Source organism: Myxocyprinus asiaticus, chromosome 3, assembly GCF_019703515.2.
Source record: "Myxocyprinus asiaticus isolate MX2 ecotype Aquarium Trade chromosome 3, UBuf_Myxa_2, whole genome shotgun sequence".
Classification (NCBI taxonomy): Eukaryota; Metazoa; Chordata; class Actinopteri; order Cypriniformes; family Catostomidae; genus Myxocyprinus; species Myxocyprinus asiaticus.
This window is the reverse complement of record NC_059346.1, coordinates 6657119-6672873: the sequence shown is the minus strand read 5'-3', so window position 1 is coordinate 6672873 and position 15755 is coordinate 6657119. Positions and strand designations below refer to the sequence as shown.

General features: G+C 38.3%; 1 protein-coding gene across 1 annotated transcript in view; it reads left to right on the top strand.

Annotated features, from left to right (window-relative positions):
* The window catches only part of ddr2l (discoidin domain receptor family, member 2, like), a 71451-nt gene that overhangs the window by 45205 nt on the left and 10491 nt on the right, over positions 1-15755 (top strand). The window contains exons 7-12 of the mRNA XM_051679766.1: positions 1655-1841; positions 2619-2865; positions 5216-5308; positions 7087-7235; positions 8409-8613; positions 12661-12905. Coding sequence (XP_051535726.1) covers positions 1655-1841; positions 2619-2865; positions 5216-5308; positions 7087-7235; positions 8409-8613; positions 12661-12905 — 1126 coding nt within the window. The remainder of the gene's footprint in view (positions 1-1654; positions 1842-2618; positions 2866-5215; positions 5309-7086; positions 7236-8408; positions 8614-12660; positions 12906-15755) is intronic.

Genomic DNA, 15755 nt, shown 5'->3' with positions numbered 1-15755 from the left:
AACGTTCCTGATGTTACATTTAGGGCTGAAACGATTAATCAACGTTATCGACAACGTCGACAATAAAAAATTGTTCCGTTGTCGACTAGTCGTTTGATCTCATTTAACGTAACATGAGATCATATGAAACTAATGATGGCGCGCGAGAGTAGTACTGCAGCTCGCGTCTGATTGAGGAGAGGAAGAAAACAGCTCATAGTCCAGACGCACTCCAAACTTTCTAAACAGTCAAAAAGGTGATGTAGATCGCAAAATATGAGGGAATTATAATGCGAAAATACAAAATAAGTAAATAAAGAAGCACTGTCGTCGTGAAATCAAGCAGAGCCGAATCTGGCATTCCGCTTAAGTAAAACTTAACTTATGTCAGAGCATCTAAAAAGCAAACAACCTGGCGTTATATCTTTAATGCATCCTTTATTAAAGTTCAAATTATAAGGAAGTGGGTCATAAACAAACACCGAAAATGGCATTTCTCTGTGCGGTCAGCGCCGCTTCTATGAGTCACGTGAAAGGGGAGAGATTGAAACTGCACCTGGCTGATGCACACAGCACGGGGACACTTGTCCCTTGTGCGCGTTTGCTACAGCTAGATTATAACGTGATGGCTTGCGACATATTGAATCATAATATACTATGTGATTGCAGCGCGGTAAGTGTTGGCGATAATGATAACGTGGGCTCGGTTTATAAGTATACATTTTATATCAGTGCTGCAATATATCAGTTCCTACTGTAAAAATCTGCGTTAAGTGTATATGTCTTTTGCTCTGCCGATTGCGTGATTTGACAGATGCGGCCGTTTTTCTTATGGACAACAGAAAACAAGCTCTGAACTTAAATAAGACCAATATGCTTCCAAACACAGAGATATTTTTCCCTTAGTGTACAGAACTAATTATCTAAATTCTTTCGACACTGAAAATACTGTAACTACACTGAACTAAGAATCCCATCAAACTTTAAAAAGCGACAGGACTTTTGAAATAGCAACAGTAGGCATTAATAAAGCATGGTCTTGCTTCGTTTTATTCAGCATTATATATAACTGGGCCTGTGGAACATTGTTCACATTTTTCACCATAATAATTACTAGAAACTGGTTTCCAAACTTTTCTTCTAATTGACAGATTTTTCCAAATCTGACAAGCGTCCTTAAAGTGATAGTTCAGCGTAAATGAATATTCTGTCATCATTTCCCCACTCTCGTGTTGTTCCAAACCTCACAAAGGTTCCGCCCTTTTCCGGTCAGTGTACTGTATATGCTGATTATGCTTTATTAGCGGTAAATGCGTTTGTCGTGATTAAGAAAAATTACCGCGTTAAACTATTTTAATTAATCACATGCGTTAACACATTATCTTTGACAGCTCTAGTTTCGACGCTTGAAAATGAGAATTAAGAGTTACATTTGAGATTTACTTGTCAAGTAGTCGTATGGACTTGGAATCTTAATGTTCCTTTTTGTCCTCTTTGGAGCTTGATTCTACATCCTCTCTTTCCTGCCTTCCCAACTCATGCCAAACCTGGAATTGTGTAGTTTTCAGGGCCATTCTATTCCCAAACAATTAAAATTGTATTTTAAGTCTAGAAATGAATGCTTATCACTCCACGCTAAACTCTAAGTGCTTCCTGTCTCTCTCTGCTCCCACAGGAAGCTGTCTGGGGGGCTGGGCCAGCTGACGGATGGTGTGATTGGTCAGGATGATTTTGTGCAGAGGACTCGGTACAGCTTGTGGCCCGGATACGACTATGTGGGTTGGAGGAATGATAGCTTGGGCCCTGGATATGTGGAGATGGAGTTTCAGTTTGACAGACAACGAAACTTCACTTCTATGAAGGTGAGAATGGAGGACAAGCTAAAGTGTATGCAAATAGTGCAATTACCATAAGGTTTAAAGGGTTAAAGGTTTTCTAAATGTGTCGGGTCCAATGCAAGTTAAGCTCAATTGACATTTGTAGTATAATGTTAACCATTTTAGGTTCTTAATATTCTATACTACTCCAGCTACTCTGAGAACTTGGCACTGCGATACTGCAAATATTGTTGACTTTTGTATGACAAATTGCTTGCTATGTTCCTCATTTGTAAGTAACTTAGGATAAAAGCATCTGCTAAATGACTAAATGTAATCTTTAAGTGAGGAAATGAACGGGCTTAGGGCAAAAATGCAAACGAAAGTGACAAAAATGCCACAGAAATTCAGAATGTGAGTAATAAGTTCCTCTGTTTTTTATTATAGCATCTTACAGTCTAAATATTCTATCTAGGCATAATTTAACATATTATCTAATAAAATATGAGTCAATCTTGATAATTCAGGTTAAGAATTTATTTCAATTCATTCATTCAAATGAAGTAATTTAACATAAAAGTGATTTTTATAAGGTTAGTGATTTTGTAAGGTTTTATAAGGCAGTAGTAAAGGTAAAAATGCCCCTGAAAATCAAATTCAGGGGAAAATATTGACTTTTTAATATTCACATTCATTTCTGAAAGTGATGCCCCTGTAAGTTTGACAGGTTATAGTACAATGAGGCACGATTTATATTGAAAAAAGCACACAGAAATGCCAAAGGTTTAAAGGTTAATGATATTTCTCATTTTTTATTTACAGGTTCACAGCAATAACATGTTCTCTCGGGGTGTGAAGATCTTCGCATCCGTGTCATGTGTGTTTAAAACACACCTCATCTCAGAGTGGGAACCCAAGCCGGTGGAGTTCCACACCGTCTTAGACGACCGGAATCCAAGTGCTCGCTATGTGACCGTTCCGTTGAACCACAGAACAGCTGCGGCTCTGCGCTGCCGCTTTTACTTTGCCGATACTTGGATGATGTTCAGTGAAATCTCATTCCAGTCTGGTATGAAATGAAAGCAGTTCACCTCTCCTGTCCAGTGCTATTCCCAGTATTTCCTCTTTAAAATTCAGCCAGAACTGTGAAATATGTTCCTATTATTATTTCCAATTTCTTCTCTTCCACTTTGACACTCAGTCTTTCAATGAGACCCCAAATCCTCAATTATTCACATTTATGAAGATCGGAAATGGGTTGTTGATGCATAACATGCCATAAACGTTTTTAAATTAACATCAAGATTTTAGGTTTAAATTTATGTTTTGATATATTTATGTTAGAGGTCGACCGATAGTGGATTTTGCTGATATGGTAACTAAGGTGGTGGAAAGGTCCGATAACCGATTAATCGACTGATAGTTTTTAAAATCGATTTATAGAAACGGTTTCTTAGTCTCTCCTTAGTATGATGGGCGCAGACATAAAGGCTGCAAGAGTACAAAATGAATAAGATCCCAAATGCAGTTTATTATGGAACCAAAATTCCAATAATAACCAGAAAAAATTATGATTTGGTGCATGACGCAGGACTTTTAACTATAAACAAGTCCGAAATTCACTGGGGACTCTTATTTTGAAATGACTGAGACTTGGCTCTGTTACAATGCTCTGTATTCAAGTATTAAAAAAAAAAACAATTCTTGGCTTGCATAGCTAATGCACATGCACGTTCTCGAATTGATTGACAGGCGATATCTATAAAAGGTGATTGGCTCTTTTACCTGTAAAGCGGGACATCCTTTCTATAACCGTTGACTGTTGGGTATTCCAGTTTCTCTCATTAATTTTAATAGAAGTGGCCTGTCTCTGCTAAATAATCTCTAATCTCGTTTACCTCATATAAGATGTATGATGGAAAGTGTGTATTTTAGATGCTGTGACTGGTGAAGTTAGCAGTTTTAACAGTACAATTTTGCTTTTACTAGTTTGTTTTAAATGGTCCTGTGGTGTGAAAAATACACTGCCTGGTCAAAAAAAGTCGCCGTTTTGATTTAAATAAGCAGGCACTTAAGAGCCTATGATTGGATCCTTATTGCAGTGATTAATACTGTATGTTTCAGCTGGCAAAAATTATTTTAACCCTAACTGATGCAGTGTGTAGCTTCTCATTTCTTAAACAACCATGCTGAATGACGAATCCTGTGGTCGTGGAAAAGATGTTACTGTGTTTCAGAAGGGGTAAATTATTGGCCTGCATCAAGCAAAGAAAACAACGATTTCTGAAATCACTGGATCTGGGTTAAGAACTGACCAACGCATTATTAAAACTTGGAAGGATAGTAGTGAACTGTCAGCTTCGTGGAAGAAATGTGGTCGGGAAAAAAACGTGAATGATCGTGATCGGAGATCACTAAAACGCTTGAAGTCACATCGTAAAAATCGGCAGTAGAACTCACGGCTATGTTTAATAGAGAAAGTAAGAGCATTTCCACACGCACAATGCAACGAGAACTTAAAGGATTGGGACTAAACAGCTGTGTGGCCACAAGAAAGCCACTTGTTAGTGAGGCTAATCTGAAAAAACTAATTCAATTTGCTAGGGAGCAAAAAGATTGGACTGTGGAGCAATGGGAAAAGGTTGAGTCCAGATTTCCCCTTTTTCCAAAGCGATGGGCACGTCAGGGTAAGAAGGGAATTACATGAAGCGATGCACCCATCATGCATAGTGCCCACTATACAAGCCTCTGGAGGCAGTGTTGTGATCTGGGGTTGCTTCAGTTGGTCAGGTCTAGGCTCAGCAACGCTATACGGCAATAAAATGAAGTCAGCTGACTACCTGAATGTACTGAATGACTAGGTTATCCCGTGAATGGATTTTTTTCTTCCCTGACGGCACGAGCATATTCCAGGACTACAATGTCAAGATTCATCGGGCTCAAATTGTGAAAGAGTGGTTCAGGGAGCATGAGGAATCATTTTCACAGATGCATTGGCCACCACAGAGTCCTGACCTTAACCCCATTGAAAGTCTTTGAGATGTGCTGGAGAAGACTTTACGGAGTGGTTCGACTCTCCCGTCATCAATACAAGATCTCGGCCAAAAATGAATGCACTCTGGACGAAAATAAATGTTGTGACGTTCCATAAGGTTGTCGAAACAATGCCACAACGAATGCGCGCCGTAATCAAAGCTAAAGGCAGTCCAACGAAATATTAGAGTATGTGACTTTTTTTGGCCAGGCAGTGTATATTTTTTTTTTTTTAAAGAAAAGATATTCCATGTAGTTTCTCAATTATTGTTATCGTAAAAACTGCATGTCTAATATACAGTATATACTGATATATATATTATATTATGTATGGGATTTGATTTGATGTTTAGTGATTTCCTGTTTGTATTATTTTTGCTTTGCAGCAACTAATGTACTTCCTACCCAGAGGCCCCCAGTGTTGACTCCTCCTTCATATGAGGCAGACATCAATTTACAGTATACTACACAAAAAACAGGTAAAGCAGGGGTTCTCAACGGGGGCGGTACCGCCACTCCAGGTGGCGTTCAAAGGATGCCAGGGGGCTCTGAGAGCAAATTAGTAGAGAGGGGAGTGTTAGGTTACAAATGGGGGCGTTTATCAGTCATAATAACAAAATCTATCATCAAGTTACTCTTTGCTTTAAAATGTTTATGTAGACTTGGAGTATATCAGTTGGTTCTCAATTATACAAGTTGGTATGCATTTGTACCGCGGTTCATCTGATTTTGAAGTCTAGCGACACATCTGAATTATCTGGTTTAGCAGCGTCAAATACACAGGTGGAGGCACAACCTCGGCTAATGCATCTGTATGGCTCTGTAGATGGATACGGCTCAATGGACAGAACAACACGAGCGCAAAGCTCTTAAAGCTCGAGCTCTTAAACTCGCAGCTTTGCGAGAATCAGTGAGAAGCAAAGCGCAAGAAGTGGAAACCATTTGAATTCGGCACAGAATTCTACATCACCACCCTTGAATTTACTATAGTAACACCAACTGTACTTTAGGCAGAAATAGATTGATCATAAAAATTATCATATCAATACTTCAGATCTATTAAATGTGCCATAGGCTACATTAGGGGAGTGAGGGAATATAATACATTTTTGTTACAACTTATAAATATTTATTATATTTAGTATTTCTTGTTTTTACATGTGTTTAGAGTAGGTCTACTGTTTATAATTACAAAAATGCCATAGTTTGTTTTATAGAAATCATGTTACATCTAACCATGGTAGTAAAGATCCATGCTTTCATGTGTTTACTATGGTCTTGTTACAAATACCACTGTTAAAACTATAAAAAAAAATTTTTATATATATATATATATATATATGTATAATGAATACATTTCAAATTTCAAAAGGGCAAATGCAAAATACACCATTTTTTTTAGGATGAAATGGAAATGCGTAAATCCTAAAAAATAGGCTAAAATATTTTTGTTTTGAGTGTAAGAAAATACAACTGGTTTACTTTTTATAGATGTTATAGATAACCTTAATTTTGTTGATACGAGTAAATTTACATCTGCATCCAACTCAAAATCAACAAAAAACATCCAGTGAGCGGCAGTTCTGTGGACAGAAACACCTTGTTGATGAGAGAGGTCAACAGAGAATGACCAGACTGGTTCGAACTTACAAAGTCTACGGTAACTCAGATAACCACTCTGTACAATTGTGGTGTGAAGAATATCATCATATCAGAATGCTATTCTGAGATGCGGGTTGGCACTGTTTTGGCAGCACGAAGGGGACCTACATAATATTAGGCAGGTGGTTTTAATGTTGTGGCTGATCAGTGTATATTAACAATATCACTTTTATTATAAATTTCTGTAAGGGAATGAAGTAGGGGGGCGTTCATAAAAAAAAGTTGAGAACCACTGAGGTAAAGAGTCATGGTGCTGATAGAAGACAGTATTTTTCTTAAAGTCAACATCAAATCAAAATGTTTGACTTATTGCGAACGATTCATCATGCATGTTATTCCAAAGAAAAATATAGTAACTTAACTAATAACTTTGCCTTTCGGCTATCGTCATCTAGCTTTTATTTTAACCACTTTCCTTTAACAACCTTTAATATAAAGAGTCATTTTCATTGAGTGTTCAGTATCAATTGAAAACACGTCACATTTCAAAGTAATGTGTAAAACGTTTCATGTTGACTTCAAAGAATATGCTTGGACTCTGTAGTAACTTGTATCAGAGTATGAATTACCTTTATAAACCCTTTGTGTTCTACAGAGGACAGGACAACACCATCAAAGACGGGTTCTCCTGAAGAGGGCAGTACATCAATTCTGATTGGCTGTCTGGTGACTATTATTCTCCTGCTGGTGGTAATCATCTTCCTGATTCTCTGGTGCCAATATGTGTGCAAAGTCCTGGAGAAGGTGAGTGTCCATGTTTGCGTCTTTCTTTTGGAGATGAAGTGTTGTCCAACCAAATGTAAAATGTTTAAGTAGTATCACGAATTCATACGTTCACATTCAGCATTAAAATGTTAAAAATAAAAATGCATACAAAAATAGAGCTGCATAGCGGCCTTTCACACCAAACATGTTTTTGTGTCCGTATGCGCTTTTTTTTTTTATTGTTTTTCTATGTTAACATGCGCTAGATGGACGTCTCGCTGTTTTTTTCATTGTTTCGCGCAGGAGCTTTTGAAGACACCTGCATTCTTTTCTATTTGTTGCACTGCGTCTAGCTTTTTTAGAGCAAAGTCTGAACGGCAGACATTTTTAGATGTTCAAGTTCATTTAACTTCACACAGCGTCTTTAAAATGCTGCACTCTTGCATGAGACACTGAAAAAACATTGAGGCATGGTGCAATCGTCAAAGGCATCTGTCTAGCACATGTTTACATAGGGAAAAAAAAAGGACGCAGAGAGACGCAATGTTGCTTTTGGTTTGAACGGCCCCTAAAACGACATTTTTAGCAGGCATACACAGCAATTACATAAGCTACTTTCACAGATGAAACCCATTAAATTGCAGTAAAATTGCCATATTGCCTTTTCTGGTAAATGTAACACATTTACCATTCACTCATGCAACAGTGTTTTGCTACCATTCACACATCAGCGCCAAATTGTCGTTAAACTCTGTGATGTCATGTGCCGGAAATTACCTTTATACTGAACCTCTTCCTCGAAGGCTAGTTATTTTATCATAAGTAACGGAATCACTTACTGTTCCTGTAAGATGTCGACAAATTTCCTCATCTGCTCGGATGAAAAGAAGCACTTTAGTTTCACTATCTTTTCAATTTCATTACATTTTCTTTTATTCCTGAGTTACAAGCATTAAATGGCACGGAGTAATTACATGATCTCCCGTTAGAACTTTATTATTGGCCCAAAGCAGACTTCTTACATCAGCATGTCCTGGCCTTGTGCGAGCTCAAACCTTTAATCTTACGGCCTTGTTAACACATACAGTAGCATCAAAACAGAACCTTTCCGGTAATGTTACAACTTTACAATGTTAGAACAAATGTTACAAATTTAAACACCCAAAATCTCTATGTACATCTCTTTCACTCCTTTCGCTCTCTTTCTCTAAGGCTCCAAGGCGCATTTTAGAGGAGGAGGTGACTGTCCGTCTTTCCTCCTGCAGTGACACTATAATCCTGCAGACTCCCCCAGTGCCCCCCCGCATCTCCCTCGACCCCCCGTATGAGAGGATCTTCCTGCTGGACCCCCAGTATCAGGATCCCGCGGCATTCAGGAACAAACTGCCAGAGCTGTCTCAAAGCGCAGAGGACTCTGGTACACACATACACATACATTACCTGAGCTGGTATATAACAAACACACACACACATGCGAAGCCTAGTTTAAGGACCATTTTAAGATTTTTTCATGTCAATTAAGCACATTTTCTCCCTAATTTTTTATTATCTTCATACAAAAAAAGCAACAACAAAAAAAAAGCTTTAAGGCCCCTGCACACTATACAAAAGAACGGGTGTGATGTCATTTAAAACAAAATCTGTCCAAAACGAAGGTGTTTCTGAGTTCGTTTCAGTGGGTCGTAAAAGCTCGCCAGGGTGAACTTTCTGGAAAACTTCTTACCGGCTGCTAAACACCTTCTTACTGCCATTGGTCCTCGTCATCGGTAGGTGTGACCTGGAGCTCCACCTACTTTGAGACCAACAGCTAAAGCCCAAAGTATACTTTGGTCAGACGCGAACGCTGAGCGCAAATATTGTCATCAGCAGAGTGCACGAGCACTGAACACGCACAGCCTCATTATTCTAACCACGTGTCTTTGAACACGCAGAATTTGCATGCGCCTGCAGTTATTTGCATTAATTAGTGGGTCCACAAGGTGGCAACACTTACATTTGAGCCGTTGCTGTCACGAAGAAGAGCTAGAAAAAGATGTGATCGCCGCTAGACATCAGGAGATGAAGGTAAAAACAACAACAGTAGATGTTCAAGTCAAGAGCGCGTGTGTGAGGGGGTCTGAAAATACCTGCATTTGTATAACTCGAGTCTAAAGACATCTTTATGGGTCTAAACTCCTAAAGAGGGAGTCCAGTGTCTCAGCAGTTGTAGCGCGCATGCCCCAGCCGCCTGTGTATGCACGCACAGTTATATGGAGTATACACCTTTTTCCTGAACGTGAAGGTGTTCAGTTTCCGGTCTCCAGTGTTTTCACCCACATCAGCGTATATTCTTAGTGGGTAAAGTATTACATTTTTAGAAATTGTGAAAAAACATGTGGCTCTGTAGTGCCGATAGTCGAGATGACTATCCCCAAAAATGAAAATTCTCTTATTATTCACTTACTCTGATGCCTTCCCAGATGTGTATGACTTACTTCAGCAGAACACAAATGAAGATTTTTAGAAGAAGATAAAGCTCTGTCAGGTCCTTATAATAGAAGTACACAGGTGCCAGCACTCTGACGTCCAAAAGTCATAGTCAATAATTAAAACGTTTTTAACTTTAAATCAGCGCTTCCATCCAGGGCTCTGATTCTGTTTGAAATGGCGAAATCTCGCGTGACGTTCGTTCTTCTGTTGTAAATAAGCACCGCTTCCGAATTCTCGTATGGACTTGCCGACGCGCTTACGTCACGCTTCGCGTCAGCTGCTGGCAGGAAGAGCTCGTTTTAATTATCGATTAATTTTTTACACGAACGTGTCGATTTGCTTCAGAAGACATTCATTGATCGACTGGAGCCGTGTGGATTACTTTTATGCTGCCTAAATATGACTTTTGGACCGTCAAAGTGCTGGCACCTGTGTACTTCTATTATAAGGACCTGACAGCTCTATCTTCTAAAAACCTTCATTTGTGTTCTGCTGAAGAAAGACAGTCATTCACATCTGGAATGGCATCAGAGTAAGTGAATAATGAGATAATTTTAACCACTTTGAGTAGTTATGACAGCCAACAACTGCACAAGTTGAGCGTAAAATTCATTTTGAATGCCAAATAACACAAATGGTTGTTGTTATCCATCTGGATCACTTGTTTCGGTTAGTTTGACATTTTATCTCGAGATCAGAAACAGAAAACAGGCAATTAGAATCATCAGGGCACTGCCCAGTGGTTGCTCAGTAAAACTGTGTTCGTGTTCGACTGGACGCAGACGCTGAGTGTTCGCGTCAAAATGTAAGTATACCTCGGGCTTTACAGTACAGTACATTCCAACAGAGTCTGATGTTAGCATGTTGCTAAACTAATGATTCAATATTCTAATAAGCACAATTAAATAGTGCAAGATAAAACTACAGTATCTTCTGTCAATACTTTTTATTACTGAATAGAACAATCCACATTCCCTGACTCTTTCTGCCGTCTTACATGTGAGCTTTTGCCATGCATTTTGGTATTGTCCTATGTGTGAAGGATACTTGCAATAGTGCTGTAGTTTTTGACAAAAACAAGGTTTCAGCATGATTTTGCTGCCTACTGTTTTGAACGTCCAATACTGAATATTTCGTTCCTTGATGGCCTTTCTAAAATGGACCTATTTACTTTTTCTTCCCGTTAAGAGAGATTCTCTTCCTCGCTTCTCTGTTTCACGCTTTTAATATGAACTTAGTTGACTCTTTACTTGTTTCCTCAATAGTTTGCATGCTGCCTGCCAAAACACGTTTTTCTCTTTTCCTTCTTCCGTTTTATGTTGTTTTGCCTGTGCTTGCAGTAGTGCTGTCTATACACTCCATCTGACCCTTTTACCAGACTGAAGGACTTTCCAAGGGTAAGAGTTAATGCAAAATTTTCCTGTGCCTTTTGTTGATGTCCTGCAGTTTCTTACACTCAGACATCTCTTGAGCAAACAGTTGCACCACTTTAGTGTGCAGTATTTTAGTGTCTTATTCACAGCCCCCCTTTACTGCTGTTGTATGGATGCAACATGAGGAATTGCACTTTGCAGACTGCATTTAGCACAATTCTTTTTTTTTTTTTTTGGCCATGCTTAAACAGTTACCTGGGGCTTCACGAAAATCTTCTTAAAGGAATTTTACGGGTTCAATACAAGTTAAGCTCAATTGATAGTGTTTGTGGCATAATGTTGATTGCCACAAAAATGTATCTCAGCTCGTCCCTCCTTTTCTTTAAAAAAGCAAAAATCTGGGTTACAGTGAGACACTTGCAATGGAAGTGAATGGGGCCAATCAAGAAATATGAAGCTTATAATTTTATAAAAGCACTTAAATTAATTCTTCTGTTAAAACTCATACATTATTTGAGCTGAAAAGTTGTTTAAATCATCATTTTTATAGTCATTTTAGGGTTTAAGGGTTTGTTGACATAACATCGCCGTGGCAACGAAGTTGTCAAATTGTATATAACTTTGCACAGAAAAGCTTAGTAAGCAATTTGATCACACTAAAATCATGTTAACACGCATATTGTCTTGTGGCTATACTTTTGAAATAGTATTTTAATGTTTAAAGATTGGTCCCAATGACTTCCAGTGTAATTATCTCACTGTAACCCAGATTTTTGCTTTTTTTAAAGAAAAGGAGGGACGAGTCAACATTATTTTTTGTGGTAATCAACATTATGCCACAAATGCTGTAGATTGAGCTTAACTTGTATTGAACCCGGAATATTCCTTTATGAAAAATTACTGTAAGTTATCTTCAGTTTTTAAATTCTAAGAAGCTGTAAAAATGTATCTAGCAGTAAACATTGATGGTTAACCTTCTTAAGAAGCATTTTGAGGAATATAAAATATTCCTTCACTTTTTTTTAAAGTTAGAGAATAAGGGCTCTATTTTCCTCTATTTTCGTGACCGCACCAGGCGCAGTGCTATGTGCAACGGAACTAATTCTAAGCACAATTTTCATGCCAGTGCAAGTGGGCGCGGGTTAATGAAGTGGCACAAAGCACAATTTGCCATTTTCCCAAGAAATAGGCCACTGCGCTAAGTCACCTGAAAAGCACGTCTAATCTCGGCGCAGTCTAAAATCAGTTCCTGCATTTGCAGTTTGAAGAATCCACCAGCAGGTGTTAATAAAGTTTATGTACAAACTCTGAAAATACAGTGGAACATCGATTGATGTCCCTAACAATCACTATTAATAGTAGGCATGATTTGCATTCATTGCATACAGCCCATTTACACAACCAACTTCTTATTAATGTTATCAATGCTCAGAAGGGAATGGATAATAGATTCATAATAATAGGACGCAGATGATGCAATAACCAGAGAAGATTCTTAGTGAGAATCACTAAGACTGATGCTTTCATCTGTTTTGGTGTGCGTGTGTTTCACCGGCCAGTAGAATTACTGAAGTTGACCTGTTCCGCTATTTTCCATCTTCTCCTTTTTTCTCTCTCTGTAGCCTGTAGCGGCGGTTATGCTGAGCCAGATGTGACTCTATGCACCCCACACCAGTGTTTTCAAAGCAGTGTGCCTCACTATGCTGAGACTGACATCATCAGCCTGCAGGGAGTCACTGGCAGCAACATGTACGCCGTTCCTGCCCTCACTGTCGATTCCCTCACGAGGAAGGACATCTCTGTGGCGGAGTTCCCTCGAAAGAGACTGCTGTTTAGAGAGAAACTGGGAGAAGGCCAGTTTGGGGAGGTGAGTCTAGATCAGTGGTTCTCAAGTGGTTCAAATTTCACATTGGACATCAAGTGGCGACCCATCAGCCTATTATACTTGAGCTCACACATACAATCTCCCCACACATACATCAAAGTGTTGGCCGTCAATCATTACAATAGATGGAACAAACACTTGGATATTAGTTGTATTAGTATTAGCCATGTTATCAATCTGATGAACTTGCTAAAAAAAAAATTTGTTTGGATGCCTGACATTTGATGTCAACAACAAAAGACATCGAAAACGGTTTCTCCTTTTTTAAGAAATCTTCCGGGTTTAAAGGTGCACTCAATAAAAAAGTTTTACTCCTAAAGAAATTAATTGTAATTTTGAAACATATGTATAAAATCATGACAACTCACATGAGATGAAGACTCCAGTCATATCAGTAACTTTATAAAAGCTGTCTTATTACTACTTGGGGAGGGTCCCCTCATGGGGGCGGCCATGTTAGAATCACATGACTAGCAGAATACTACTTGCTTAATCTCAGTAACCACCCTGTTATTGGACACTTTAGCTCTTGGATTACAATTATAATGGCTGATGTGAACAGTGAATTTCTACAATGGCGTCAATAACTGAAAACTATTGATTTTAAATTATGCTGCATCCACACCATTAGGTGTCAGTGTAAATCCATGACGACATAAACACAAAAGTTAGTGAGTGCACCTATAAAACAAGTTAAGCTCAATCGACTTTAGTTTTGGTATAATGTTGATTACAACAAAAAAATTATTATTTTGACTAGTCCCTTGTTTATTTAAAAGAGAAAAAGCAAAAATTGTGTCTTCAGTAAGATACTTACAATTTAAGTGAATGTGGGTTTCAAAAGTATATCCACAAGATTATATGTGCTAAAATGATTTTAGTGTGATGAAAGTGTCAGGATCAGTAGAAGAGAGGGCGAGGACTCGTAGAAAGTGAGAAGAATGGGCTTTTATTTAATACTCAAAAAAATAAATAAAACAAACAAAAACTACCCCGAAGTGGAAAACTCAAAGGTCCAGGGCAGAACACTGCAGAACAGACTGGGTTCGATGCTCTGGGCTGGAACAGACACGGGAGAACCTAACAGGGTGATAAACTACAACGAACTGGCACAAGACAAAAAAACACAATGGGGTTAAATAGGAAAGAAAATTAGGAGGGTAATTAGGAAAGCAGGTGAAGCAAATGAGCTAATAATGTATTTTATTTATTTATCACACATTATACATTTGCACATATACAGTGAAATTATTTTTTTTCACATATCCCAGCTAAGCTGGGGTCAGAGTGCAGGGTCAGCCATGATACGGCGCCCCTGGAGCAGATAGGGTCAAGGGCCTTGCTCAAGGGCCCAACAGTGGCATCTTGAACCCCTGACCTTCTGATCAGTAACCCAGAGCCTTAACCGCTGAGCCACCCCCTTTTTTTTATATATATATATATATATATATATAGAGAGAGAGAGAGAGAGAGAGAGAGAGAGAGAGAGAGAGAGAGAGAGAGAGAGAGAGAGAGAGAGAGAGATTTGAGATATCACCACAATAAACCTTAATGACAAAGGTGACAGGATCCTGACAAAAAGTGTACCTTACCTGTATAAAGCTATATCCAAAATTACAACTTCATTATCATGACGACAACGCCAGTAAACCCTGTGATCTGTAACGCTGGTAAATCCCTAATTTTATCACAATAAAATCAAATTTTTTCTTATGTATCTATGTCTTTGTTCAGCTATTTCTGTAAAGCAACCATGAGTTTTAGAAAGGCACTATATAAATAAAACATATTATTATATTATTATAATGTGTATGTCTTATGGCTATACTTTTGAAACTGTATGTATTTTAATGTTTGTGGACTGGCCCCATTCACTTTTATTTCAAGCACCTTATTGTTACTTTTTTCTTTTTAAATAATCAAATGGACAAGTCTTTTTTTCATTTTTTTTTTCTTTTTTTTTTGGAAATCAACATTATGCCACAAATGCTTTCGATAACTTGGAACCCGGAACATTCCTTTAAAAGTTGATAAGCCATCCTAAGTATGCACTGTTTGGTTATATGGTTAGTTGCATTTTATTATTTGCATTTGGCATTGCTTTTTGCCTGCTGTGTGCAACCCTATCAGAACAGACCTGTGACCCATTTTTGTGTCACGACTCACCATGTGACAACCACTGAGAAAATTCTGTGCCGCCTATTATAAACCACAACAGGAGTTTTTTTTTGTTGTTGTTGCTGTGTTTTGTTGGCTAATTTCTGGATACACTTGGTTTGTCTTTTTCATTCCGAGTTACTTAGGCTCTGTCTGTACACTGTTTACAATTTGTTTTATACAAAAAGTAATAAAAAGCCTGATGTTTGATAAATAAAATTCATTACAGTGTTTCCATTTCCATTTATGCATTTGGCAGACACTTTTATCCAAAGCGACTTACAGTGCACTTATTACAGGGACAATTCCCCTGGAACAACCTGGAGTTAAGTGCCTTGCTCAAGGACACAATGGTGGTGGCTGTGGGGATTGAACCAGCAACCTTCTGATTACCAGTTATGTGCTTTAGCCCACTATGCCACCACCACACTCCAGAATCCTCTGTGATTAGTAACCATTTATGGATGTTTATTAAGAAAAACACTGGAAATCTAAATAAAACGAGCAGGATTTTGTGCAATAATATCTCTTTAGTTTAGTTGAACCTTACAGAAAATTACTGCGTTGGTACCATGGTATAGTAGAATAGAAGCCTTTATTTTGGTCACACATTATACATACATGTTTTGCATATATACAGTGAAATTTATTTGTAATCACATATCCCAGCTAAGC